Genomic DNA, 27,936 nt, shown 5'->3' on the forward strand with positions numbered 1-27,936 from the left:
TCCATGAAAAGAGCATATATTTTATTGTGTTTTGTACATACATGTTAAGTTCCAACTTTTAATAATAAAATTCAATAAATTTGATTCCTTAATCATAAAAACTTGCTGTACATATTATTTACATGTTGCCCAGTTCTACAGCTATACAAAACATCACAAGAATGTAATTGTCTCTATGTATGGGACCATCACACAGAAGGAGGGAGCTAATTAAATAACATACATTCAAAGATTAAATCAGAGATATGCACAGTGTATCTGACACTGAACATTAGTATTAGAACATCATCTTCTTGGAAACAGCATTTTTAAGTCTTAGTCACAATATACCATAATTTGTTATTCACATTAAAGCCAGCTTTTCAGCTTTTTAACAGTAACCAATTAGTTTTAAGAAGCAAAGTACAAACAGAATTGGGAATGGAATTCAACTTTTTGCTTTGCTCCAAGCTGCAACCCATCAAGTAGGTTTAATGTGGTAATTTTTCTATGGTAGGGAGTGTCAAGAAGAAACAATTTAATGACAATCTCCTTCAATACACAGAGAGTTTTCTTTAAAATTATCACCACACCACTTCTTGAGAGCACAAAGAAGTGATGATGATGATAATGCAGAATTTAAGGTGATTTTGTCAGGAATTACAGAATGACCCATGCTAATCAAGTTGTACACTGTACTAGCATTGAGCTCACATGAGAAGGTTCTGGAATGCTTACACTTAAACTCAAAACCCTTAGCAACTTGTTTTAAGCATCTCTTCCTAGAACTACAACACATTTAAGTCAGGGACTACATATTTATTTTGCTGTGCACATACTAGAGAAGGGTATAGAAACTCAAATATTAAATCTCTATGGACTTGGGCTATGTCCCAATGGATAATTTATTTGACTAACTTCATTTTCATAAACATGAAATCACCTCATTTCAGTTGGGCCCATTAAATTTAATTCATTAAAATTGTATATACGTCAGAAAGTTTATAAATACCACTTACAGTTATCATGCTTATAAATTAAATTAACCTCCCCCATGAAACAAAAAATACTAAACAGAATGTAGATAACAGTATGGGCAAAAGAAATGAGAAATTCTCTTAAAAAGTTCAAATATGCTACAATTTTACAAAAAAAATTGGCAATAAGTTAAGACATTTTTTAAAAAGTTGTATGAACAACTATGAAGTGCAAAGTAATGTCACTGGGCCAAAATTTAGTTTAATCATTTTTATTTCAAGTATATTTTAAAAAATCATAAATGGGGTTTTATAATCCAAAGTTGAAACATTTACTCTTCATCACTTTAGAATCTGACAAGCAATTCCAGACCATGCTTTCCAAATCCAGTCTTCTTTGCTATTTTTCAGACTTCTGAGACCTAGTATTTAAAGTAATCCATTCTAAATGAACATAACTGTGGTACATTTCTTGGTAAGAGTTTTCTTAAAAAGCATCCATCAAATTCAAAAGGAATGTTTCTGTCCAAGGATCAGCACTGAGAGAAAAATATTAAACACCTATCAAGAAATCACTTACTCTATTTTAAAATAACAGAATCAGTGCTGTTCTCTGTCATAAAAGAGAACATGTAATATTATTGTTATACACTTTGGTAATATTTTATTCCCTCCCCAGGTCTCAATCCTACTTAATCTTTTATACAAAGTTACCATTGGTATTTACTGAATAAAAATCTTAGGTGTTATTCCAAAGAGGAACAGATTACTTTCAAAGAAAAGAGCTGTCTTGGTAACTTCTCTCAAATGCTTATTTTAAATAAAAATAGCTACTGGAAATTTTTTTTTTTTTAAATCAACTTTGGGTACTACACGGCATATTACTCATTACACAAAAACAAAGGAAATCAAAATTTTTCTTTTTTGGTAAATTATCTACCTTTACTTTTAAGATGACAACATATTCACTTCTTTTTTGTTTTTAACTGCTTCATTCAATATTTAAATACTTAATAATTAATTTAAAATTCTGTATTTCCATACACTGAGTGAGAGTTCTTTTTCAAATGATCTTCACAACTCAGAGCACAAACACCAGAGCAACACTCTCAAGTCACATTTTTTGACTATAATGAAGAAATGAAAATGGACGGATATCTGAAGACAGGTTTACCCTCTCCTCTCGAGGTGAGGAAGCTTTTAACACATAAGTGACACAGGATTCTAGTCTTCTGAGGCTTCCCCAAATCAAAATACTTCCATTTATTAAATCAATATATTATTCTTAAAAATAAGTTTGGTCACTAGGAAAAACTGGACAGAAAGTATTCCCCTCCCCAAACAGCTCTAATCACTCCCTCCACTCCCCACAAAAACAGAGAAGTAGTAGAGTTGAAGCCTTTAAGTCTGAAATCTCAGCTCCTAAAACACTGCTGCTAATTGCTCCAAGTTGTAGGTTTATGTACTGCATTTTCCAATTCTCCCCACATTTATAAGTTTATTTCCATATACACACATGCACACACACACACACACACTCTCTCTCTCTCTCTCTCTCTCTCTCTCTCTCAGTCACTCTCAAGTAAGACACTTTTTGTTTGCTGATAAATTATGAGGAATATGAATAAAGTGTGTACAGGGTTTCATGGGTGCTTTGTAAACATCAGAGTCACTTGGGTCCTTTTCTCTAAAGCCTGAAATCAAATTACACAACCAGTGATCATTACTTTCCCAAACGCTGTTCACAGGCTGCATACTGACGAAGGGCAGAGAAAAAGTCCTCATAACTGATGTTTAGGTGGGAAGGCAAAGAGCTGAAAAGAAGCAGAAAAAGCAATTAGATGATGCACTGCAATTTGGTGGGGGAAACCAGAGAATGATGACCAAAAAGAGATTAAGGTCAGAAGAAAGTACATCATAAGCAGAATATGCCAAGCCACTTCCACTAAAAGATCATTGAACTCACTGTGATACAATTCAAGTAAAAATTAAACCTTCCCTTCTTCCCACAAGAAAAGCAACTATAGTGAGTTAGATTCATAACCTGTTAAAGCAAAATCCTAGGTTAATACAAAGCTACATACCTATGTATAAAGGATCTCACTCAAATCCACTTTAAGAACTCTTGACCGTCAGAGTAAAGCCAGTACTACCTGAACAGTTTATGGAAGCCAAGCTTAATGCAGGGCTGAGTTGCACAGCATCCCCACAAGAAGCTATGTGGTGAACAACCAATAAATGAACATTAACTCCACCATTTCCAACTAGTCATCCACACAATTATACTGTGAAGACAAGCACTTTAAAGGTAGTGAAAACACAACCAGAGGGCTCTTTTTGAAGTATTTTAAATACTTATATTCAATAATTAACATAAAAAAAAATCTCTTAATTTATACAGCTTTATAATGAGGTTTAGAAATTCCAAACAGTAACAGAGTTAAACACATGGTCAGATTACAAGAATCACATTCAGAGTTCTAGTCATATGCATACCCCCAAATCTCCCCTGAAAAAAGACAGACCAGGATTAGTAGATCATGCTTGTAATCCCAGCTATTCATGAGGCGGAGATTTGGAGGACCAAGATTTGTGGCCAGCCTGGGCAAAATGTTGACTATACCCCATCTCAAACAACAAGCTGGCCTGTAATCCCAGCTATGTGGGAGGCATAACTAGGATGACTGCGATCTAAGGCCAACCTGGGCAAAAAACACAAAACTGTATCTGAAAAATAACCTAAAGCACAAAAACAAAAGGATGGAGGTGGGCTCAAGTGGTAGAGCTCCTGCCTAGCAAGAACAAGACCTTGAGTTCAAACCCTACTAGTGGAAAGAAAAAGAAACCAGCTAGCCTAATGAAAGAACTCCTGTTGATCCTGTGAGTTATCTTTAGCTAAGCCTTTTCACTGTCCTTCCTCTTACCACCAGAAATTCTGAAACAGCTCCTACACTTCCTTCTAATTCCTAATAATCTCGCTCTCTTTTTTTTTTTTTAAGAGGGAGTTTGGGGGGTGAGTGAGTCTGAGGTTTGAACTAGGGGCTTTGAGCTTGTAAAGCAGGTGCTTTACTGTTTGAGTCACACCTCCAGTCCATTTTGCTCTGGTTATTTTGGAGATGGAGTCTAGTGAACTATTTGCCCAGCTGGCCTCGAACAATGATCCTCCCACTCCCAGCCTCCCAAGTAGCTAGAATTACAAGTGTGAGCCATGGGCATCTGGCTCCTAATCATCTCTTAATAACACTAAATAACATGCATCAACCTTGGTCTTAGTCACTCTACTCAAATGATATCCTTAAAACACACTTAATGATATTCTTCTGGCTAAAGCTTACCTCAAATGCCCACCTTCCTAAATCTTACTCATTTTATGCCCTTTATCAACTCCCTCATCCCCTATACGCTTCAGGAAACAATGAGTGCCATTACTGCTCAGTGCCTCAGAGTTGTCTTGCAATTTCTCAATCTGTTCTATCAGGGCCCAAACCTCTACTTTTCCATTTTATGAGGGACAGCTCTGACTCTATGGTGCTCAGTCTGGTGAAGGGTAGAAAAATACAGAGAAAACCCCAATACAACACGAGAGAGTTATGACAGACATTCGGACATAGGTCCATGGGAGAGCCTGTTATGTGCTAGGTATCTGCCATTCCTTTTCAGATTTAAATTTCAACTCTACATTACAATGCACATTCCAAAGTCACATTATTGAACTACATAGCTGAGATTTTAACAAGGTCTGTCTGCTGTAAAACATGCTCTTCCCTCCAAACCACTTTCTTGTTCACAAGGTATCACTACTGCCATTTATGGAACCCACCTAAAAAACATCTGAAATGACCTGAAAAAGCCTCAAGGAAAATAAGAGACATGTATGCACACCACCAAAAGGACACCCAGAGTTTTGAGATCTGGATTCTAATTCCACTTTGTTTCAAGTTTGAACAAGAGCTCTTCCTTGTATAATGAGGTGGGATCAGATGATTCACAGTTCTTTCCTACTCTCACACACTATGTGTTCTCTTCTGTCTGTCTGATATTTTTCTCTCCCTCTCCAAATTGGCATTTCTTAAAGGATCCCTGTGTACCCTTTGGAGAGATTCTCTATCCTCATAGGCTCAGCTACTTCCTAGATACTGAGGATCCTCAAACAAACATCTTTAGTCTTGACTTCTTATCTAATCACCAATTCTACATCATCTACCGCTTCAGACTAACCAGACTATGGTCTCAAAGTCATCCACTCCTTCCCTTCAGAATTTAGTGCTCCCAAGCTGGCAAAATGGCTCAAGTGATACAGTGCCTGCCTCACAAGTTTGAGGCCTTCAGTTCAAACCTCAGTACAAGAAAAAAAAAAAAAAAAGAAAATCAGTGCTCCCTTCTCTTTCTGATTTCTTCTCACTAACACTATAATTCACCCAGTTGCTTGGGATTAAAAACTTAGGAGTCATTTCATTTCTTCTCTAACTATTACTACAATTACTAAAGTGTTAGGCATACAATCATACTTAACAAGTACTTCTCGTGACCAATATTTACTATGTAGCCCTTTGAGAAAAAGTTTACCAAACCCTATTCTAAATAAGCAATTTCTTTTTCTTCACTGTATTCTTCCCTAAATTATAGCTATGACTTCTTCACCTGTACTTTTACTTCACTTTTTTCGCTAATCTAATTCATTCTAGTCATAGCAGCCACAGAAATCTTCTAAAATCACCACTCCTATATTACCCACAGGCTCAACTGTTTCCCACTCCCTGTCTACCATAACACGCATTCCTTTTGTTGCTATTTAAAGTCTTCCAAACTTTGACACCCGTAGACTATTTGATTTCATTTCAGACTACTACTTAACACTCTGCTCTAGTGGAACTAGTTCCCTACTTGTTTAAAATGTTCCCCAGTTTTTCCTGTTTCCCTTCTCCCCTTGTACACCCCACTTTTATTATAAATACAAAAATCTATCAGTATCATATAACATGGATAAGTTATACCTTTTCTGTGAAATCAACAACTTTGGCTCATATATTGTTAATTTCTGATCTATGTTCATTAGTGTTAATAAGAAACATCGGCACAACCATACGCTTTCTTCTGACTAACTCATTTATGTCTTCATTTTGCCATGCATACTGTAAAGTACCTAAGGTAAAGGATGCAATATATTATTTGGGAATTGCCCTCAGATCCAGCACAGTGATAGGCTTAAGAAATATGTGCTGAATCAAAACACAGTCAGTACTTACATAATTTCAGTCAATCTGATTTGCCAAGGAAGAAAGCCTAATGTGCTGTCCACAGGACCAAACTTCAATACTAAATCAGGATCAGGAAAACCATTTGAACCTTGGAAATAAAAACACACACATAAAATTAATATGCACTGCTTATACCACCCCCCCCAAAAAAACTCAAGGGCAAAATCTGTTAATTAAATTGGTAAAGTAAGGAACACAATTCCCACTCTATATCCTATGAGAGTCCCCATACCTCTTCGATCTTTTAAGTATCAACTTAAGTGTTCACTTGGCATCCTGGGAAAGGTACTGCTCTTGAGGTATAATTGCACAGAATCAAATAACTTCAGAAATGAAAAAGATGTCCGAAAGTATCTATTCTCTTTCCTTCTTCCAATGCCCCATATTTTACAGCTAAGGACCCAGAAAGACCAACTCACAGCCATAAAATACAAATGTTTTCAGTGTTCTCTAGAGCCCAAGAGACCTAAAAGAGGAGTAAGAGTGTATCTCAGAATCAACAAGCACTTGAACATTTTTTATCTGTATCATAAACCGTTTTCCATATGAGACTTGGCTTTGAGGGAAAAAAAATGGCTATGAATGTTTCAACTACTTAAAAATAAAGTTTGTTCAGATACTCAAGAGGTGGAGATCAGGAGGGATTGTGGTTGGAGCCCAGTCCATGCAATAAGTTAGGGAGACCAGATGGCAACCAATAAGCTGGGCATGGTGGTGTATGCCTGTGATCTCAGCTATTCAGAGGCTGTAGTAGAAAGATCAAGGTCTGAGGGTGACCACAAGCAAAAATTAGAGATCCCATCTGAAAAATAACTAAAGTAAAAAAGCACTGGGAGAAAGGCTCAACTGGCAGACTGCCTGTCTAGCAAGCACAAGGCCCTGAGTTCAAACCCTATCACAGTGAATGAAAGAAAGAAAACAAAGAGAAAGATAGTTTGAAGAGTCGTCAACGTAACCAATAATGATGCTATAACAGGGACTCACATTCTAACAACTTCTAACATCCTCAGTTCTGCCACTAAATTAGTTGTCACATGATCTTACCAGGGCCTAGTTTCTTCATTGTCAAGCAAAGTGACTGGGATTGGGGATATTGCTTAGCATGCACAAAGCCTTGGGTTTAATCCCCTGCAACACCACCTTCCTTCCCTCATCTCCCAAAAAGTAAGGAGACTGGATTAGGCAGGCCGACCTAGCAGCAATAGTGAGAAGTTATTTCCATGACAAAGTCCGTTTAAAAGTTTATGTTGGCTAGGCAGAACACATATCTGTCTGCCACCCAAAGAACAACTGTGTCTGAGCACAAACAGCGTATAAATCACTAGATGACTACTAAACTACGCAGATACAAGCCAGACCAAAAAAGAAACTCAAAAACTGAGCACAGACAGCAGTGGTCATCTTTATTTATAGACACACGATCTTATATTTAGAAAATCCTAAGTCTCTACCAAAAAAGCTACTAGAACTATTAAGTGAATTTCAGCAAGATTATAGGATACAAAATCAATATTAAAAAACAACTTTATTTCCAAATACTACTAGCAGTCTGAAAATAAAACTAAGAAAATAATTCCATTAACAATAGTATCAAAATGAATAAAATACTCAGTAATGAATTTAACAAAAGTAAAAAATTTAAACCCTGAAATTATAAGAATATTTTTGTGAGAAAAATAGCATCCTAACAAATCAATAAAACTATGTTCATGTCAAGGTCAATATTGTTAAGATGGTAATTCTTTCCAGACTGAGCTATAGATTCAATTCAATCCATATAAAATTCCCAGTAGGGATTTTGGGAAACTGAAAAGCTACCCTAAAATTTATATGAAAAATGCAAAGGTCCCTGAAGAGTCAAGACAACTCTGAAAAAAATAAAAGTGGATGGCCTTATCTGATTAGAAGCTAATTTCTAAGCTTATTACACTACAGTATAGTAATCAAGTCAGTTAGGCTATATAAGGTCAGACATATAGACCAATGGAATTGAATAGAGTGCCCAGAACTAAACCTACAGATTTATAGTAAAATGATTTTTTTCAACAAACAAACCACAGTAATGTAAGGGGAAAAGCCAGGCTCCTTAACAGCCAGTCTTCTCAACAAAGAGTAGAGAGAAAAACTATTTGGTTCTTTTACCTTATAAATGGATTACAGACCTAAATGTCACAGCAAAATCTATAAAACTTTTGGAAGAAAACCAAGAAAAAATAATTGTGACTTTGGGTTAGGCAAAGATCTCTTAGATAAGAAAGCAATGCCTAATCTTTTAAAGAAAGTAACTGATAAATTGGAGTGCATAAAAATTTAAAACTTTAAAGAAACCAATTAGAAAATGAACAAGCCAAGAGGAGAAAGTATTTGTAAAACATTTATCTTATTGTGCATAAAAGAAGTGTATCCGGAATACGTAAAAGCCTCTTAAAACTCAGTAAGACAATCTATTAAAAATGGGCAAAATAGTTAAAGACATTTCACAAAAGAAGATACAGGTAATAAATTAGCACATAAAAAATTTCAACATTATTGGGAAAATGAGAATTAAAACCACAACAAAACGCTATCACATACATATTAGAATGGCCAAACTACATTAAAAAAAAAAAAAACTAGACAATGCCACAGTTCAGCAAGGAGGTGGAAAAACTTTTTACCTTGCTGGTAGGGATGTAAAATGCATACCTTATTTGGAAAGCAGTATGGCAGCTTCTTAAAAAAATTAAACATTCACTCACTCGCCACATGACATAGCAGTACCACTATTAGCTATCTACCCAAGAGAAAAGAAAAAGATGTCTACATCAAGACATATATGTTAACAGTCACAGCAGCATTATTCAAAAACTGGAAACAATCAATTGTGTACCAACTGATGAGCAGATGAACAAAATGTGTTATATACATAAAATAGCATACTCAATAATAAAAAGTGACTTTTAATTAAACATGGATGAATATCAAAATATTATACTGAGTAAAAACAGCAAGACATAAGAGACTACATATTGAATCCTTTTGTATAAAATTTCCAGAAAACATGAAAATAAGTCAGAAAGCAAAACAGTGGTTGTCTGGTTTGAGAGATACAAGAGGGGACTGAACCCCAGTCACAAAGGAACTTTAGAGAGTGATGATATTCAGGGTATTTGTTTATGTCAGATTGATGAGTTAGTGTTAGGTACTGTGTACATTTTTGTTACAAGTTTACAACCCATGAAGAGGCTCAACACTTTAGTACTTTCCCAAAGGACACCTGAAGGCCACCTATGGGACATCCAACTTTTAGTATGTCCTCATGAATTATTCTCTGGTTGGGCCTCAAAGGGTCCAGTAAACAGTCAATATCCAAGTAATCTCAATTAGACAGTCACTACAAGGGTCTACTGCTCCTTGAGCTCAAATATAGTTACACAATGAAAGGGAGTATGAGAGTAGTGTAAAAGATGAGAAGTAAATGAAAGTAGGGAGTGAGAACAAGAAGCCACAAAAGGTCTGTACTCTATGATGGTCATGTAGAAGAAATGAAGAATGAAGAGCTGAATTAAGACAGAAAATGCATAATTAACAAGTAGAGTAAATGGATACCTGATGTGAATAAATAAAAAACAAGTGCTATCATATGGCTGCAGAAGGTATCAATGGACACAAATTTGTTTGAAAGACTGCCTTTCCTCAAATGGGTCAAGAATAATGCTAAGAAGAAGAGCCATAAAGTTAAAGCCAAAACTTCCTAGTTGGGTGCTAGAGAATAAGCAAACCAAAGGCTTGTATAAACAGTGTGGAAAAATATATGCATACATAATGCTATATTTTGGTATAATATGATAAATACAAGGGTGCACTTATATAACACAACGAATATTAAAAATGGAGAACAGTTATGGAATTACCTCATAAAAAGCTATTAAGTTCAAACTTCACAGAAAGTCACACTAGGGGAGAGGAGGAGAAAGAAGGCTGACAAGCAGAAGTCCTATTTCTAAAAAAGTCATCATGGCGAAATTAAAAAAACTGTCCCCAAATCCTGTCCTTTACCATTAAGTCCTCATGTAAGTAAGCTGATCTACAAATTTCATCATCGTAATACCATTTGCACATGTAAGTCTTCAAATTTCATAACTATAAAAAGTATAACAATAAAATTAGGCTTTACAGAATGAAAGAAACCTAAGCATTTTCTTTCATACTGTATCCTTGTGGGACAAAACTAAAAAACACGTATGACTTACGAAGTAAATTGTCTAACATATCTACATCCAAATCTGCTGATTTCTTGTGCTGCTGGGCTACTAACTGGCAAAAGTCCTGAGCAGCTCTCACAATATCTGCTTTTCCATCTTCTGGGGACAGCACCTTCACTGCTGAATGGCAATTTAAAACTAGAGGAAAAAGCAAATAAAATATTGTAAAAACACTTCTAGACTTATTTCAAAGTCAGTTTTATAAAATAGTAAGTTCAGAGCAAAATAAAGATACAGATTTTATGGTAAACAGCAATCACAGTCTCAAACCATACTTAGCTACTCTCCTCTGAAAAGACTTACACACCCAAAATCACATTTACATATTTATTTATATACTGCTTTTTTTTTCCCAAGTCCTCAGAATAACCTTGCATTGTGAAAAAATCTTTTAGAATAGGAATTTTAATTATAGGCTACCTGACAACTTCTGACCTAAAATTCCATTTATAATCATAGTAGAGTTAGCAGTAACACAGAATAAAAGAAAAAAGTGGACACTAAAAAAAAATCCTGTGTTTCAATGGAATATATATATTGTCTATAGTACACACACCTTATCTAATTCTGTAGGAGCTACTTTAAAACTGCTAGGATTCAAGGTTAATTAGTAACAATGCAAATCTTTAAGGGTGAAACACGATAGCTCATACCTATAATCCCAACTACTTGGAAGGCAGAGATAGGCAGACTGTAGTTCAAGGCTAGCCTGGGATAAATATGTTATGTTAGCAAGATGCTATGGTACATGCCTGTAATTCTAGTTACATGGGAAACACAGGTAGGAAGAACATGGTCTGAGGTTGGCCTGGGTAAAAAGCAGGAGGCACTACCTGAAATATAACTAAAGCAAAAGGGACTTTGGGTGTGGCTTAAGTGGTAGAGCCTAATAAGTAGAAGGTCCTGAGTTTAAACCCTATAAGGGTTTACCTACAGACCAGCAAGCTCTTTCTAGACTCATAATTTCCTTATCTTTCCCTTCATCCTTTACAAAAAAAATAGTTTTGCTTCTAGTTACATACTCATTTAATTTTTTGACCTATAAATGTATATGCTCTTTTGATTCTGTTAAACCAGTTATAAAATCTGGCTTGGTTAAATAAAGTCTTTAACATGTATTCACTTTTTAATATGAATTGTTATTTTACCTTTTTTCTAAAAGTTATCTTTTAACAAAATAAAGAGGGAAAATCTGGTAATTAAAGATATTAACAATAAAGACATTAAAGACCAAAATGAATAAAAAATTACTGACATTATTTTCCCTGAAACACAAAATACATGTCTTCATATTCAATTTTATACTCATGCTTACCTTGATCATCTTTGTCATTACTATTTGCAAACTCTGTTGAGTATTTGGAACAATCCAGACCCAAAAGTTCCTGCTGTTGTTTTAAAATTTCATCCATCAATCTAGAATTATTTTTTTTGAAAATACCTTAAAAAGAAAATTAAAAGCAAATAAATCACAAGTAGATTAATTTAACCTCTTCAATGATTAATGGATGCTGTTGTGAATACAATACTAGATCCAGAACTGAACAAATCTCATGAACCTAAACCAGAGTCTAAAGGCAAAACATGACAACAAAACTTGTTAGTAAAGAATCTGGCTTTAGGGTAAAGTCAAACAAAGGACAGGGGTTAACTACTTAATGGCAAAGTGAACTTGACAGAAACTTAAAATTAAAAAGGAATTTTAAGAGTTCATTTACTTGAATCATTTATTACTGATTAAGAAATGAAACCCAATGTCCCTAAAGGGCTTAGCCAAGAATTTATTTGTTTCTAAATTCAGTCTAACATTTGCTCTGCAGATTTACTATGTGAATTAAATACTATTGCCTCAATTTGATTTTTTTTATTTTTACAAGGAACTAATATTATGTAAAAAGAAGAGAGAAAAAATTTTAAATTTAAGCAAATCACAGATACAAACTACACACAGAAGTTTACATGTAATTTACTACCATGTTGTTGAGAAAGACAAAGGAACTATGTGACATACATTTAATATAAAATTAATATAGAGCTGTAATTGGAGAAGAAAAAACCCCAAACCACAAGACCACGTTTTAAAATCTTTACCAAGCGCTGACACACTTTTGTGTGTGTGTGTGTGTGTGTGTGTATGTGTATGCATGATGTTTAAAAACAAATGCTGCTGATACAAGGAATATGAGAAAAGGGGTGAGGGAACAGTTCTAATTTTATTCTATACTGCTTACCAAACAGGTAACCAACAATTTGTGAGCAATGTGGAAATGTATGGCAATTTAATCCAAGGAGAGTGTACCTAATGTAGGCATAAGGAAGGACAGATAGCAGACTACTGCAAGACTCCATATACAATTTAGTTGAAGCAATGGAAAAGAAGGGCTCACCACAAAGGAAGAACTGAGGAAAAAATGGCACATGACTTATTTAGAGGTGAATATGAACTATTCCATGGCTTTTATCCTAGGTAGCAGAAAATGGTAACAAATTTTAAAAGTGGGTAGAGGTATTCTAAGAAAGAACTGGTTAGTAGGAAAAGATACGCTCAGTTTTAGAAAGCTAATGATAGAATATTTGGGGGGTTCCTATAAAAGTGATTAAGAGACATGAGGTCATACAAGAACCATGTGGATAAGGATCTTGTCTGTTTAGTCCATCAGGACCTAGCATAGTGCCAGGGACATACAGCAAATACTCAACAAATGTCTGCTGAAAGAGGGGAGGTCAGAGACTGAGCTATAGATATACATCCAGAGTCATCCTCCTTAAGATGAGAGAACTATATATCCAAGAAACACTAAGATACCCAAAGGTAAGTGGGCATAATAGAAAAAAAAAAAAAGAGGGTTAAGATTTATGAATGCCCACAATTACAGAGTTCTACATTTAGAAACATAAAATGAACAGTCTGGATCACCAATATTCACTGCAAGATTTAACAGAAAATTCCTAAATACTAGCAAAAATTTAAAAGGAAAATGGTTAATAATGAAAGTGCTATCTTTACAATAGTCACACTTGTGCCGTGACACTACTGATGTAGATATAATCATTAGCCCCAAATCAAAACGCAAACATGATAAAAAAAAGTATATGCCACTGCAAATGGTATATAAATGTACGATACAGACTATACATGTTATAAATTCTTGAACTCATATGAATTTCAAAAATTTCCTAATTTAACTGCAAAAATCTCTACAACATTCCAGTGAGATTTTATTTTTTAAAAATGGTGAATAAATCTATTTCCCATGTGAACTAAGACTTATTCATTTTAATACTAACTCAACACTAGGAAGTCTTGCTTTTTGTCTATTTCAATCACATGGATCCCCTCCTCTGATACTCTTCTTTTTTTTGAGGGACTAGGATTTGAAATTGAGGCCTCATGCTTGCTAGGCAGGTGTTCTACCACTTGAGCCACTCCGCCAGCTCTTTTTTTGTGTTGGATATTTTCAAGATAGGGTCTCCTGAACTCTTTGCCCTTGCTGGTTTCAAACCGCAATCCTCCTGAACTATGCTTCTCAAGTAGCTAGGATTACAAGTGTGAGCCACTGATGCCTAGCTGATACTCCTCTTTTGAAAGAATTAGTTCTTAGGAATTCTTTCACCTTTACTTTAACCTCCAGACTAAAATCGTAATTGTCGAGGAACTCTTGTCTCTTCAAGGCAACCCAAGGCCTCCTGCAAGCTAGGTAGGCACCTCTAATGGATTAGCCGAGGCCTCACTGGAACTCATTATGTAGACCAGGCTGGCCTCAAACTCAAGACCTTCCAGCCTCAGTCTCCCAAATGCTGGGATTAGACCAGCCCTCTACAGAATGACAGTCTTAATCACCAAAACAGTCCTATCACTTCTCAATCTTTTTTCTTCTCAGCTTTTCTGAAGTATTACCATTAATTAGCACTCTGTTTCCTTCTCAGAATTCCATCCTCACCCTAGAATGCCTGAATGTCCTCTCCTGAGTCAACTCCTAGCTCCTTGAATAGTCTCCTCTCACTTTCCAACTGAATCCTCTTCCTTTTTCCATCCCAAATGAAGATTATTCCTCAGCCCTCTCTTGATGTTCACATGCCTCTCCTTCTTGAGTCTAGTCATTCACAAGATTTTGAAAACACTATGGACCAGGAAAAGGTTAAAATGCATATGGCAAAATAGCAGTGCAGTAACTTTATTTTTTTTAAGTCTTTTTCACTTTTTACTATATTATTGTAGTACTGAGGATACAGTGTGACATTTACAAAAATGTTCACAATATATCTTACATTCACCTCCTGCATTATTCTCCTTTACCTCCATTTCCCCCGCCCAGTGCAATAACTGTAAAAATTAATGTGAAAGCATTCATGATAAAACATTAAAATTTTAAGTAAAAAAGGGATTATTTGTTTCTTAAAATTTAGTTTATTCCCACACCTAATTCTACCTTGAAGCATGTGATCATGAACAAAGCTAAAACTTGCCAGCTTACCTCATAAAGCTAGCTCTCAGAACACTTAAAGTACATCAAGTTGAAAAAGAGGGAGTAGAACTTTAAGAGTAAAACTTATATGCACTTAGGGATAAAGTATTGAAGAGGCAAAAAAGAGAATAGTAAATGTATGAGGGTGATGGAACAACAACAAATTTAAAATTATAATTGCTGTAAAGCTGTTCATATAAATTTTTTTAAAAACCCATAGCCCTTCTGCTTGGCATTCTATTTCTATTAAAGGTATCACAGGTTTGGCCAAGTGGCTCAAATGATACAGCAATGAGACCCTCAGATCAAACCCCAACAAAATAATAAAGGTATCACTACCGGCCCAGTCATGGAGGCCATCTTCTCTACTCTCTAGTAGTATCACTCCCCTCCCCCGCCACACACCTTACTAAAAGGCTAAGCTCCTCTACAGCAATGTTTTCTGTATCTACATTTGTCCAATGCCCCACTATTTCAAGTCACTGTTTATATTTCAACAACCATCCACGGGTCTTTCTTCCTCCTCTAATGTATATATCACTAGACTTATCTTTAGGTACATCTTCAATCTTGGCACATTCTATCTTTAGTATTTTTAATGCTTCCTAAAATGTCCAGTATTAGTAACAAACTGGTTAGCCCAACAATAATGCTTCAGTCTATGCTTCTATGGTAGAAGAAAACTGTCTTTATGAAATAAATGAATTTACTTTTTGTAGTACTCATCACCACCAGAAAATTAGGTTTGCCATATGTTTCTCAAAACCAGATGTGACTCTGGCCCCTATAATTTATGCTACCTTCCCAAACCCATACCTATAAAATTCTCCTAGTTCTTCACAGGCCAACTGAAATGTCATCTATCCTCAACAGGCCTTTCCCAATTGCTCCAGTCAGATGTGCTTCATTCCTCTTTTCATTCACTCACACCCCTCCACGGGCTCACATTTTATTCAAACCCCTTAATAAACTAATAGTTTACTTTTTAGATTATGAGCAAGATGATTCCTAAGACCTTACAACATGACCCCCATATAGAAATCAGATTATATACAATTGTACTTATTTCACCCATAAACAATATTATCAGCTAACAATTTTCTTCATATATATGTATGTATATGTATGTATGTATATCATGTAATATATAAGAAATGCAACAAGCTATAAGGGTGGCTTTGATTCAAATAGGAAATTTCTCTAGCTATAGCACAGTATATATAGATTCTTGTTCTTATATCATAATCCATCCTGCTTGCTTTCTAGAACCTAAACTAAAGCCAAAATGATGAATTGAAAGTAAAAATAAATAAATAAATAAAGCCACTTTTTGTAAAATTTAGAACATATTCATGCAGAAATAACCGATTTAAGGAAAAAACACGTGAAAATACAATTTTGAGAAAAATATATTTTATAGAATCAGGTAGTATTAAGCTACAAAAATTTATATCTTTTTACAGATGAAACAATAGACTCAGAAATGTCAAGCAATTGTCCTTCAATAGCTAAGAATCTGGCGTGAAATCTAGGACTCCTATTTTAATTAACACTCACACAGTAACTATTTTTAACTCTGACAAATGAACAATGCTAAACTTGCTGTACCATTAAAATTTGAATTTCCCTCTAAAAACGTTGAACTCTATTAAATAAAATTTATCTAATTTTATGAGTACTATTTTTTGAAACAACTAGGACTGCAGTTCTATTCTTTCTTCTTTTTTTTTCCCATGATAGCTCTTTCTTAAAAGGTTTTGAGGAGGCTTCACAGGGCCAACAGATATTTTTAATTCTTTAAGAATAACTTGGAAATCTAAGATAAGTTTTCTGCAATAAAGAATAAGGAACTTCACATTGTTTTGCTGCTCCTCAACTATCTCATGAAGCCACAATTACCAAAATGTAAACCATTATATATACAAAAGATACATGAAAAAGACATTTTTGAAAACACAAGTGCATGAAAATCTCCAAATTCCATGAAAATAATAAAATATTCTACAAAAACTGCACTTCAGAAAGACTACAATGTTTTTGGTATTTCTTGACAAACAGCTATGCACTTTGTGGGCCGAATATCGATTTCTTTTTACGTTCTAAGAAATGCTTGTTGTAAACTACAGTATCAATGACATAAACTATAAAAAGGAAGTTCCAAGTTTAGACAGTAAGAGAACATTCCCTAACCTTTTTCAGTAACACAGTGAAATGTCCCCAACCTTACCAATCACAGGACTAGTGGAATGGCTCAAGTGGTTGAGCATATGCCTAGCAAATGTGAGGCCCTGAGTTCAAACCCCAGTGCTGACAAAAGTAAATTTAAAAAAAAAAAAACAACTTTAGCTGGGTACTGGGGGCTCACACCTGTAATCCTAGCTACTCATGAGACAGAGATAAGGAGAATTATGGTTCAAAGCCAGCAAACAGTTTGAGAAACCGTCTTGAAAAAAACCCATCAAAAAAAAAAAAAAAAGGACTGGTGAAGTGGGTCCTGAGTTCAAACCCCAGTACCACAAAAAAAGCACCAATTTCTACCTATTAATATTCCCTAGTACATGTCCACATGCACATGTATTCCCAGTATACATGACCGTGCAATTTTGTATCTGTTTTTCACTTATATTGCATGTATCCTTCATTGGCACCACTCTAATCCTTGTTTTAACCCTGCATTATTTAACAAAAAAGGCCTTTGCTGATTTTGTTCAGTTCTTAAGATATCGGAATCAGTATTTTGAGGGCTAGAGATGTAGCTCAGTGGTAGACCACTGACTACCATGCTCTAGGCTCTAGATTCATCCACAGCACCATAAAAATCAATCAATGGATTGATTCATTAGTATTTCCCAAGCTGATTACTATTATAGAGCTCACTCTGTTGCATGTTTTTTCAGCATTGAGAGTTCATCTTGAAAATATTGACATGAGCATAAGAAAAAAAGTGGAAAGAAGGGTGTTATTTCGAAAGCATTCTAAGTACAGTAGGAAACTGCTAGAAGGTTTTATTCAGAGTTTAAATCATGTAGCACACTTACCATCCCAGCTCAGGAGGAGGCAGGGGAACCAAGAATCCATGGCCAGCCAGGGCCACACAGTGACTTCAATGTCAGCCTGAGCTATACAGAAAGACCCTATCTCAAAAGAACCAACGATTGGGGATGTTGCTCAGTGGTAGAGCACTTGCCTACCTTGTGTAAGGCCCAGTGTTCAATTCCCAGCACAGTCCCTACCCCACCTCCCTCCCAAAAAAACAGATCACTTTGCAGGTTGGTGGAGAATGGATTATAAAAGACCAACCAGTGACCTATGTGATACACGGTGAAAGATGATGGTAACTCAAACGTGGGCAGCTGCAAATGGAGACAAAAACAAGTAGAGGATTTGAGATATATTCTAGAAGTAAGACCAATGAGCCTGTTGATGACAATTTGTACATAATGTAAGAGGAGATTCACATTTATCTAAGTTTTTAGCTTGAGCAACTAGATGAAAAGTAGTCATATTTTCTGGGATGGGGTAAGATGTGAGGGGGAAGTTTGAGAGAAAAAAATTCAAAACTACAGTTTTTGACATGTTAGGTATTTTAGATACAGAAATTTGGAATTATTAAAAAGATCAGGGCTGAAAATACACACAGATGATACTTAAAATCATAGAATTGGGAGATTCTCTGGAACGGGGTCAGCTAACTACTGTTACTGGAACATAGATAGCCATACCTAGTCATTTATGCTCTCAGGCTACACTGGCAGAATTGAGCAGAAAGAAAAGGACATACACACAGCTCAAAACTCTAGTATGTCACAACATTTAAAAGTGAAACAAATGAGCAGAAAATACTTCAAGGAGAGTAGAATTAACCATGCCCAATCTCCTATTAGATTATATATTGCTTTCAGGTTCCTTATTGGAGTCTACTAAATCTAGAAGACTTAAAATGACACTTTGGAACTGTTTACAGTCTCAACATTTAGTCTACTCCTATGCCAAAGCATGCACACAGTAACTCGGTAATAAAAGTCATGACATACATACCTTCTTCAAATTAAGGGAACCAAGTAACAAGGAATTTAATTATATACAGTCAACAAATCTTATCTATACTCCTTAAATATTGATTCTTTAAAAATTCATGTGAAACGTATAATCAGCTCTATAAAATGAGACTTTAAAAATACATATTTAATATATCTTCTTTTAAATCTGAAGTTAGAATTATTTCACTGTAGTTGTTCATTTCTTCTACAAAAACACACCTTTTAAGAAATAGCTAGTAACAGGTGTTGGCGAGGATGCGGGGGGAAAAAAGGAACCCTCTTACACTGTTGGTGGGAATGTAAACTAATACAACCACTCTGGAAAAAAATTTGGAGGCTACTTAAAAAGCTAAACATTGATTTACCATTTGATCCTGCAATACCACTCTTGGGGATATATGCAAAAGACAGTGACACAGGTTACTCCACAGGCACCTGCACACTCATGTTTATTGCGGCACTATTCACAATAGCCAAGTTATGGAAACAGCCAAGATGCCCCACCACTGACGAATGGATCAAGAAAATGTGGTATCTATACACAATGGAATTTTACGCAGCCATGAAGAAGAATGAAATGTTATCATTTGCTGGTAAATGGATGGAATTGGAGAACATCATTCTGAGTGAGGTTAGCCTGGCCCAAAAGACCAAAAATCGTATGTTCTCCCTCATATGTGGACATTAGATCAAGGGTGCACAACAAGGGGACTGAACTTTGATCACAAGATAAAAGCAAGTGCACACAAGGGAGATATGAGGATAGGTAAGACACCTAAAAAACTAGATAGCATTTGTTGCCCTCAACGCAGAGAAACTAAAGCAGATACCTTAAAAGCAACTGAGGACAATAGGAGAAGGGGACCAGGAACTAGAGAAAAGGTTAGATCAAGAAGAATTAACCTAGAAGGTAACACACATGCACAGGAAATTAATGTGAGTCAACTCCCTGCATAGCTATCCCTATCTCAACTAGCAAAAACCCTTGTTCCTTCCAATTATTGCTTATACTCTCTCTTCAACAAAATTAGAGATAAGGGCAAAATAGTTTCTGCCAGGTATCGAGGGGGTGGGGAGGAGAGGGAGGGGGTGGAGTGGGTGGTAAGGGAGGAGGTGGGGGCAGGGGAGAGAAATGACCCAAGCATTGTATGCACATATGAATAATAAAAAAATTAAAATTAAAAAAAAAAGAAATAGCTAATAAATATTTATAAGGACAAAGAGGGAAAAAAATTAAACACTGAAACAATCTCTCCTAGTTATAAAGCACTTCTCTTGCTATAGAATTAAAAAAAATACTCATTTATATACAAATGCCCAGTTTTCAACTTGGCCTTTTTTTACGTGTCTAACTAGACAACTACATACGTTATCTAGTGGTTACCCTCATTTAATTTATCTAACAACCAACTATTACAGGAGAATCTTTGGAGAAGAAAATACATAATTACAGTACAATTACTTAGAAATCTATTAAAATTTTATATGACTAACATAGTCATAAAAAATAAATCTTAAAGTTATTAAACTTTTATTTCAAGAGAGCCTTGGGATACCTCACAGAACAAAAATAACACTGGAATTAGCATGCTATAGCAAAGGAAAAAATATACATAAAGGTGGCACAGTACAATGGGACAAGTGTTGGGTTATAAGTTCCAAACCTTTTTTAGCACAAAAGGTATGCAAATAATAAGCCATGTGGGCTTTCACAGCTTCTGGTTGCACATTTTAGTTATTTATTTAGTTTGTTTGTTTCAGCAATGTTGGGGATTGAATCCAAAGCCCCCCATATGAGGCAAACATTCTACCCCTGAGCAACATCCCCAACTCAGGATGCACATTTTAAACACGAAAATATCTTCACAGACTCTGCCCCTCTGACAAAGTAATAGTTCAATACAGAGCAAGAGCTCCACAAAATTAAATTGAGTTGATTAAAAAGTGTCCTATAGCTCAGAATGAATGTTTGTAATCAGTGGTATAAAGAAAACTACTTGCCTTTAAATTTCTTTTATAAATAACTGTAGATAAGTACCACTTTACCAGGCCTTAAAAGGTGGCCCGATATAATCAGTATAGTACTAAAAGTGACTACTGTGACCATATTCTCTGTAAAATGAAAATGATGTAAGTACAAATGCTTTTGAATAAAATCTGCTTCAAATTCTTGACCTGTTCCTTATAGATACAAGTTTGTTTGGTTTGGTTGGTGGTACTGAGAATTGAACTCAGGGCATCACATGGGCTCTACCACTTAAGCCACACCCCCCAGCCTTTTTTGCTTTGTTTTTCAGGTAGGGTACCAGGCTTTTCTAGGGCTGACCTTAGACCATGATCCTCTTACCTCCATTTCCTAAATAACTAGGATTACAAGTGAGCATCACCACGACCGGCCAGGTCTTGACTTTTAATTCTCAGTTTCTTGATCTGTAAAACCACTAAATCTAATGCATTTTTGTATAGTATGGGGGTACAGAGTAAAAGCTCAACAAAGGATAATTATTAGTCTTAAGATAAAGGTTTACTTTTAATACATAGACTTAGTACTATAGTTAAATAGAAGAATACACAGAAAATGAAATCATTTAAAAAGTTAGAAAAATGCAGGATAGATCCATTCAAAGACAGAGAAAGCGTGGAAATGACATAGTTGAAAACATCCTACCTAGGAGGTGACAGTTTGGAACAGTTTTATCAAGAATCAATGATAACCTTTTGCCAAGGAGCTAGACTGCTACCTGAAAAAGAAGAGGACATTTCAGGATGTTGAGAAAAATGAAAAAATTCTGGACAAGACTGAACTATACAGAAGTGAGGATTAGAAAGAGAAGGTTCCCTGACATGAGTTTCCACATGACAGGACACAAGCACTCCAGGTTGTACTGTTCAGTGTATCAAATATACTCATATTTGGACTTTTAACAATTCTAGCACCTGAGAATTTCAACAAAAGGAGAACAATCATAAGAATCATACCTCCCAGTGTCAATGTGACAAATTATAAACTGGAGCTAACTAAGTTCATTTTCCTTAAGCTTTCTAGGGCTTGTGTTAGGAAACAAAAATTTCAACTCAGTTCATTATGTTTATATTCAGGAAATGCAGTCCTGAAGAATTTGAGGAATACATATTGATCACCCATTAAAGGCATAACACCAAGTCACACTCTGTAAGAGAAGCAAAAATGAGAAGGACAGATAGCATCAAGAAACTTCAGATACACATACATACAAAGTAGAGAATAGAAGTACCTTCAGAGATCCAGGAAATTCTGAGGAGATTCAAAGACAGACCAAGATAGAGGAATAGTCGAGAGAGAGTAATAAAAGGTGATCAGATGGACTCAGGATTGATAATAGTCTTCTGGAAGTACACAATCATTTTCCAGAAAAAAAAAGAGAACATTCCAGAAGGAGGTAACATCACATTACCCAGATATAGATAAAATAAAAGGTACAGAGTTGTAAGAAATAGGTTGGGAAGGCTGGGATGGCACTGGCAGACCTTTTTTAAGGGTAGTGTGAGAAATCTGTGCCCCCAACTAAAAAGTAAGCAACACTAAATCGCATCCCAAGTTATTCTCACTCTGAAAAAGAACATGAAGGACTTGTGTGAGGGGAGGATGGAGGGGAGTGTTGGTGGCTCAAGTGGTAGCACACTTGCCTAACATATGCAAGAACCTGGGTACAATCCTCAGTACTGGGGGGCAAGGGGGAGAATATGAAGGATGAATAATCTTAATAAGGGAAGCAGACAAGAGGTAGAGTACCTTTTGTTCTGTGTTAAGGTGTACATAGTATCACCTAAGTAGCTTGACAAAAATAAGAGTTCCTACTCCCTTAATTCAGCCTAATCAAGGTGTTCAATCAGTATTTCCTGTAAGCATCCCTGATGACTCATCCACAGGTGCTTTGAAAAAATACTGACCTACAGCAAGTTTCCCAGCACAGCACCAATACAGCTGGGTAACAAGAATAGGTTCCATCACTGAAGATAACACATATCTAGATAACTTACCTCAAGTGAGACACTAGCAAGCACAGCATCCCTAAGGCTGCAACACCAAAAGCCTTAAGTCACAGTTTTGCCCCAAAGCCTAGTATTTGTACAATCCAGTTACAGTCATTTTTTAAAATTATAATCATGTAGATGAAATGGCCAAATCTCCTTACAAGAATCCTGAGCTCAAAAAAGATTCCTGACCACTCTTGCTAGAAAACAACTCTGGTTTCTGAAAGATCTTTAGATGAAAGAAACACTGGCAGAATTTATTACAATCAAGATATACTACAGGTAAGATGAAAAATAAAAAGATTAGGGCTCAGTGTAGTTTAGTGGTAGAGTGTTTGCTTAGCATGCAAAAGGTCTAAGGTTTGATCCTCAAGAGAGGAAAAAAGTGTTTTTTAGCCTGACTAAGTGGAGCTCACCTATAGTTCCAGCTGCTTGGGAAGCAAAAGCAGGAGTATCACTTGAGTTTAGAAGTTTGAGACCAGACTGAGCAACACACTGAGACCCTGTTTCAAAAAACTAAAACGAAAAACATCAGTTTGTTTGCTAGCAGAGTCAAATCAAGGTAAATATCAGTGGATAGTTTACCCTAAGGATTAAGAATAACCTAATCCAATCATATTTAGAATATTTACTTAAATATAAATTTTTGGGTGAAGCAGAATGGGGCAGGGAAGAATGAAGGTGATAAGCTTCTCTCCAAAAATGGCTGCTATCTATCCCCCAACTCCCTACCTTTCTCCCAGTGAGAAGTGAAACCTATTTCTTCATTTCCTTAATTACGGGCAGATATATGACTTTGATTTCCTAAGATAGGACAGAAGAATCTGTGCCATGTTGGTCTTTGGCTCAGCCTCTGGGAACATCTGATCTGGAAGAAGTTCACTACTTTTTAAGAAGTCTAATAACCCTGAGGCCATTATTAAGTTGACAAAGTCTAAGCTACCCATATGGAACAATCTGCTCTCAGGTATTCCAGCATCACAGACAGATGACACATGTTGAGAAACCTGTATGTTCCAGCCTGCAATATGACCACAATCATGTAAGTGACTTCAAGGAAAAATGCCCAACTGAACTGAGAAATACGTAAGATTGTTTCAAAACACTGTACTTTGTAACAGATTTCTACAAAGCAATAAATAAATAGAACAGTTGCCCAAAACTTCATCTATACCTAACTCTAGTACTTTTCATTACATAAACGTATCTGTTACATTAGCTATTGCCAACACTCTATTCAATGATATTATTCAGGACAGTCTAATGGGAATGCTACCTTTGGGGAATTCCCCATTCACATAGACTCACAGAAGACTATACTGTTCAAGCTGACTCAAATTCTATTTTTGCTAGGTTCAGCTTAAATGTTATTTCCTGTTCTTCCTAGAGACACACTGGGGTAATAATGCTCCTCAGGGAATTCCCCCCTTTTATCTCCTTAAATAAAGTCTGCATATTAGCTTGCATTAATTTTTCATAGCTATCCCTCCTTTAGTGTGAACTTCTTAAGAGGCAGCATTCATGTACTTCTTAGTACTGCCGTGCTCTATACCACAATAGGTATTCAATAAATATAGATTTGTGAGTATGTCAATAGGATTTTTATAAGCTAACTATCTATATGAAAATAGGCTTAAATAGAAGCATGCTTAGGGAAAAAAGTGAATAAAGCTTACATATCTATACTATTATCTATACATAAGTATCTACATTGAAAAAAAGGTGGATTTTTCTCATATATCCACATGGCTTGCTTCCTTAACTCAAGTCTATCAACAAGTCACTGAGGCTTTCCTGGGTCACCCTACTTAAAACTGCACCACTTCCTACACCATTGACTTTCAACACTCCTATCTCCTTTTCCTGCTTTATATTTCCTCATTATACTTCTAATACTTCATGTTTTATCCATTTGTATTAGATGCCAGAACCTAAGGTTCGGTGAACACAGAGAATTTTGTCTGTTTTGTTCACTCCTGCATGCCCATCCCTGGAAGAGTATGTGGTATTTAATATATACCCAACAGTCACTTGTTGAATGAATGAATCAGTCAAAAACAAGGACAGGTCAATTGAAGGTCTCTTACTGAAGCAATGAAATTATCACTTATCTGTTTAAAAAAAAAAAAACTTTTATGTCACAAAAATCTCTAAATCCATTCTCTGAAAAATGCACCATAAATCTCCTTTTTCTCAGTCAAAACTTGGTTTGACTTGATTTCTTCCTTTTCATCACCATTCTTCTTTTAAGTGGTATGACACAGTATGTCTGAATCACATCAGAAATTCAGTAACAGGAACTACAGGAACAAGGAAGTGTGACAACATTATAATCCGTGCTTGGAGGCAGTCACCAAGTCAAATAATTTAGTTATATGTTTTCCAGCCCTACTGGAAGATAAAGGTACTCAAAGAATCACCTGAATTTAAATCAGTCCACCACACTGCTTAATGTCTTCAACTAATTTCCATTTCGGGCTCACTTACTTTGTTCCCCAGACAATGATGATTGCATTGCTTCAGGCAAGGGCTGTGTCACCTCCTAACAGCCTCAGGATTTCTATTGGTCTGCTAAATTCATCAGAAAGTTCCACATCAGTCTCTGAATATATTAAACTTTACCCTAGAGAGCAAATCATCACTTGAGATGACAGGTTTCTACATAACCATATTCCATAACCACATTCCTTGTGGCTGCAAGGAAGATGATAGGGCAGGCAGAGATTACTGCTTATACCGACAAAGTCCTGCTCTTAGATCTACCTACCTGATGAAGACTTAAAGATAAAACTCAAGTTGTAACTTCTCCACGCATACAGGTAACTTCAGTTATTGAACAGAAAACAAGATTCATTTTCTTTCCTTCATACTGATACTCCTAAATCACTATCACCACATCTTTTTAAGAAAATTCCAATGCATTAAGAATTTAATTGAAATCCAAATCCGACACTTAGAGCCTTCCTCAACTTTATCTTAGTATTCTTCAGTGTCCCACCATATTCCAACTCCTTTGCATGAACTCTCAAGTTCCTTTATTCAGAACTTCTCTCTCCCTTCTGTATTGACTTCACTCCCCTAAATGTCCCATGTCACGTAGGTGAGTTATATGACCTTCTCCCCACAAGCCTGAGAGTTCATGGGATGAAAAGCAAGATTCCAAGGAATATGCCTGCCACTGTGCTTTAGGCTTGCTGCCACCAAGTAAGTGTTGCGTTTTTGTACTTGCAAAATTCCGTGATGAATGAAATTCATTCCCTCAATCAGAACTGATGGGAAGACAGTTGATACAGTACAGGCCACTGAAGATTACGGATCACATAATCACAGACTTCCATAAACAGAAGGGAAACTCATCTTCCTTTTTGCCTGTCCTATCCAGTTTCTCACATACTTTTCATAAACTCAGTTCAAGTAACACCTGACCCCAACCGCTCCAATTTGCAGTACTTCCACACAGCCTGACCGCACTTACGTGCAGTGCCTTGACCTCAGAAGACACTCAGGTGTCATCATATCGTAAAGACTGTGAAAAAAGCATAGACTGGCTAGAATTCCCACTTCCCCATTACTACCCTTGTGACCTTATACAAATCAGTTAATGTTTTCGAACCTCGGCTCCCGCTTTTGTGAAACAAAGGTACACAAATACACCTATCTTACTGGAGTATTATGAAGGATTAGGAGATAGTCTTAGAGTCTTAAAAACCTACAGAGTCAAATGCAGGGACTTAGTAGATGCTCAATAAAGCTGAACTGGCGGCGCGGAGGTCCGGGAAACCCGGTGCAGCCACCCCACCTCCCACCGGGCCTCACCTTGGTGGTCGTAGACACTAATGTAGGAGATCCCCACGGCCATACACCACACCACGAGGCTGGCGATGTCCGAGAAGCTGGGCTCCTGCTCCTGCTCAGTGACGATCAGGCCCATGTGCACAGGCAGCTTCTGCAGGGCACAACCGTCCGCGCGCCAGCGCAGCCGCGGGTGGGCGGCGGCGGGACCCGGCCCCCCGCGAGGGTGCCGCTGGTGACGACGGTTCCTGCCGACCGCCGGCGGCTTGCGGAGCGTGAAGCCGAGCGGCGCTAGGACCGCGGCGGAGGCGGCGCGACAGCAGCGCCGCCAGATCCAGTTCCAGGTGCCGAACCGAACGCGGAGCCGGGAGGTGAGCGTGCGGTGCAGGCAGAACAGCGCGTGTAGCACCCGCCACACCAGTTCGTACAGCCCCGTCATACTCTTGTGGCGTTCGGGCGCCCTCCTCTCCCTCCTTCCCACACCCGCGGCGCGACAGCTTTTTATCCGCCCCTGCTGCCGGCGCGGGCCATCGCTCCGGGGCCCCCCACCCCCCGCGCCCAAACTCCTTTCTACTGCCAACACCTCACCTCGCCCCCGCCGCCATCTTCCTCCTCCCTTGGCAGCCCCGCCCCCGTTAGTACATGGACAGTTGTGATTGGCTGGCCTGGAACTCTGACGCGCCTTCTGGGTAGAGGTTGTGGCCAAGCCGGGCGCCGCCAGGGAGAGCGTGAGCCTGAGACCGCGTTCGCCCCCTAGGCGTGTGGAGGACGAAGCGCAGACGCCCCCACCCCACCCGCCTGCAGCATCCCAATAAGGGACACCTGCCGTGGGTGTAATGCACCGTTCCAGGGACCTGACGTCTTGGGTGTCTTATGCTCTGGGTCTCCTCTCATGGCCCTGACAGAAAGAGTTTCCAAGAAGTAAAAGTGATCCAAGTGAACTGGAAATTACGAATACCAGAAAGAACGTAAGGGTGCCAGGCAGCAAGTTTTGATGCCGGGGATCAAGCAGGACACTTTCGTGTCCCCAAAGGCTGGAGTGTGCCCCATAGAGAGGTCCTGGTATGGTTCAACTTCTCCCAGCTGATGCTTACTCTTCCAAGAGTGCAAATGAGCATTTTCAGTAATGTTCCTGAAACACAGCTGTTGGACATAGAGTCCTTACT

The 27,936-nt window shown here is 37.1% G+C and overlaps 1 protein-coding gene across 1 annotated transcript; it reads right to left on the bottom strand.

Annotated features, from left to right (window-relative positions):
• On the bottom strand, window positions 1-27,320 carry Nus1 (NUS1 dehydrodolichyl diphosphate synthase subunit). The gene is made up of 5 exons (XM_020175393.2): window positions 26,795-27,320; window positions 11,774-11,899; window positions 10,447-10,596; window positions 6,203-6,302; window positions 1-2,770 (listed from the first exon to the last, which is right to left on the bottom strand). Exons 1-5 carry the CDS (start codon window positions 27,207-27,209, stop codon window positions 2,680-2,682), a joined length of 882 nt encoding a protein of 293 aa, XP_020030982.1. The 5' UTR covers window positions 27,210-27,320; the 3' UTR covers window positions 1-2,679.
• Between the last annotated feature and the right edge of the window lie 616 nt (window positions 27,321-27,936).

This window comes from Castor canadensis, chromosome 1 (assembly GCF_047511655.1).
Source record: "Castor canadensis chromosome 1, mCasCan1.hap1v2, whole genome shotgun sequence".
NCBI classification, from domain to species: domain Eukaryota; kingdom Metazoa; phylum Chordata; class Mammalia; order Rodentia; family Castoridae; genus Castor; species Castor canadensis.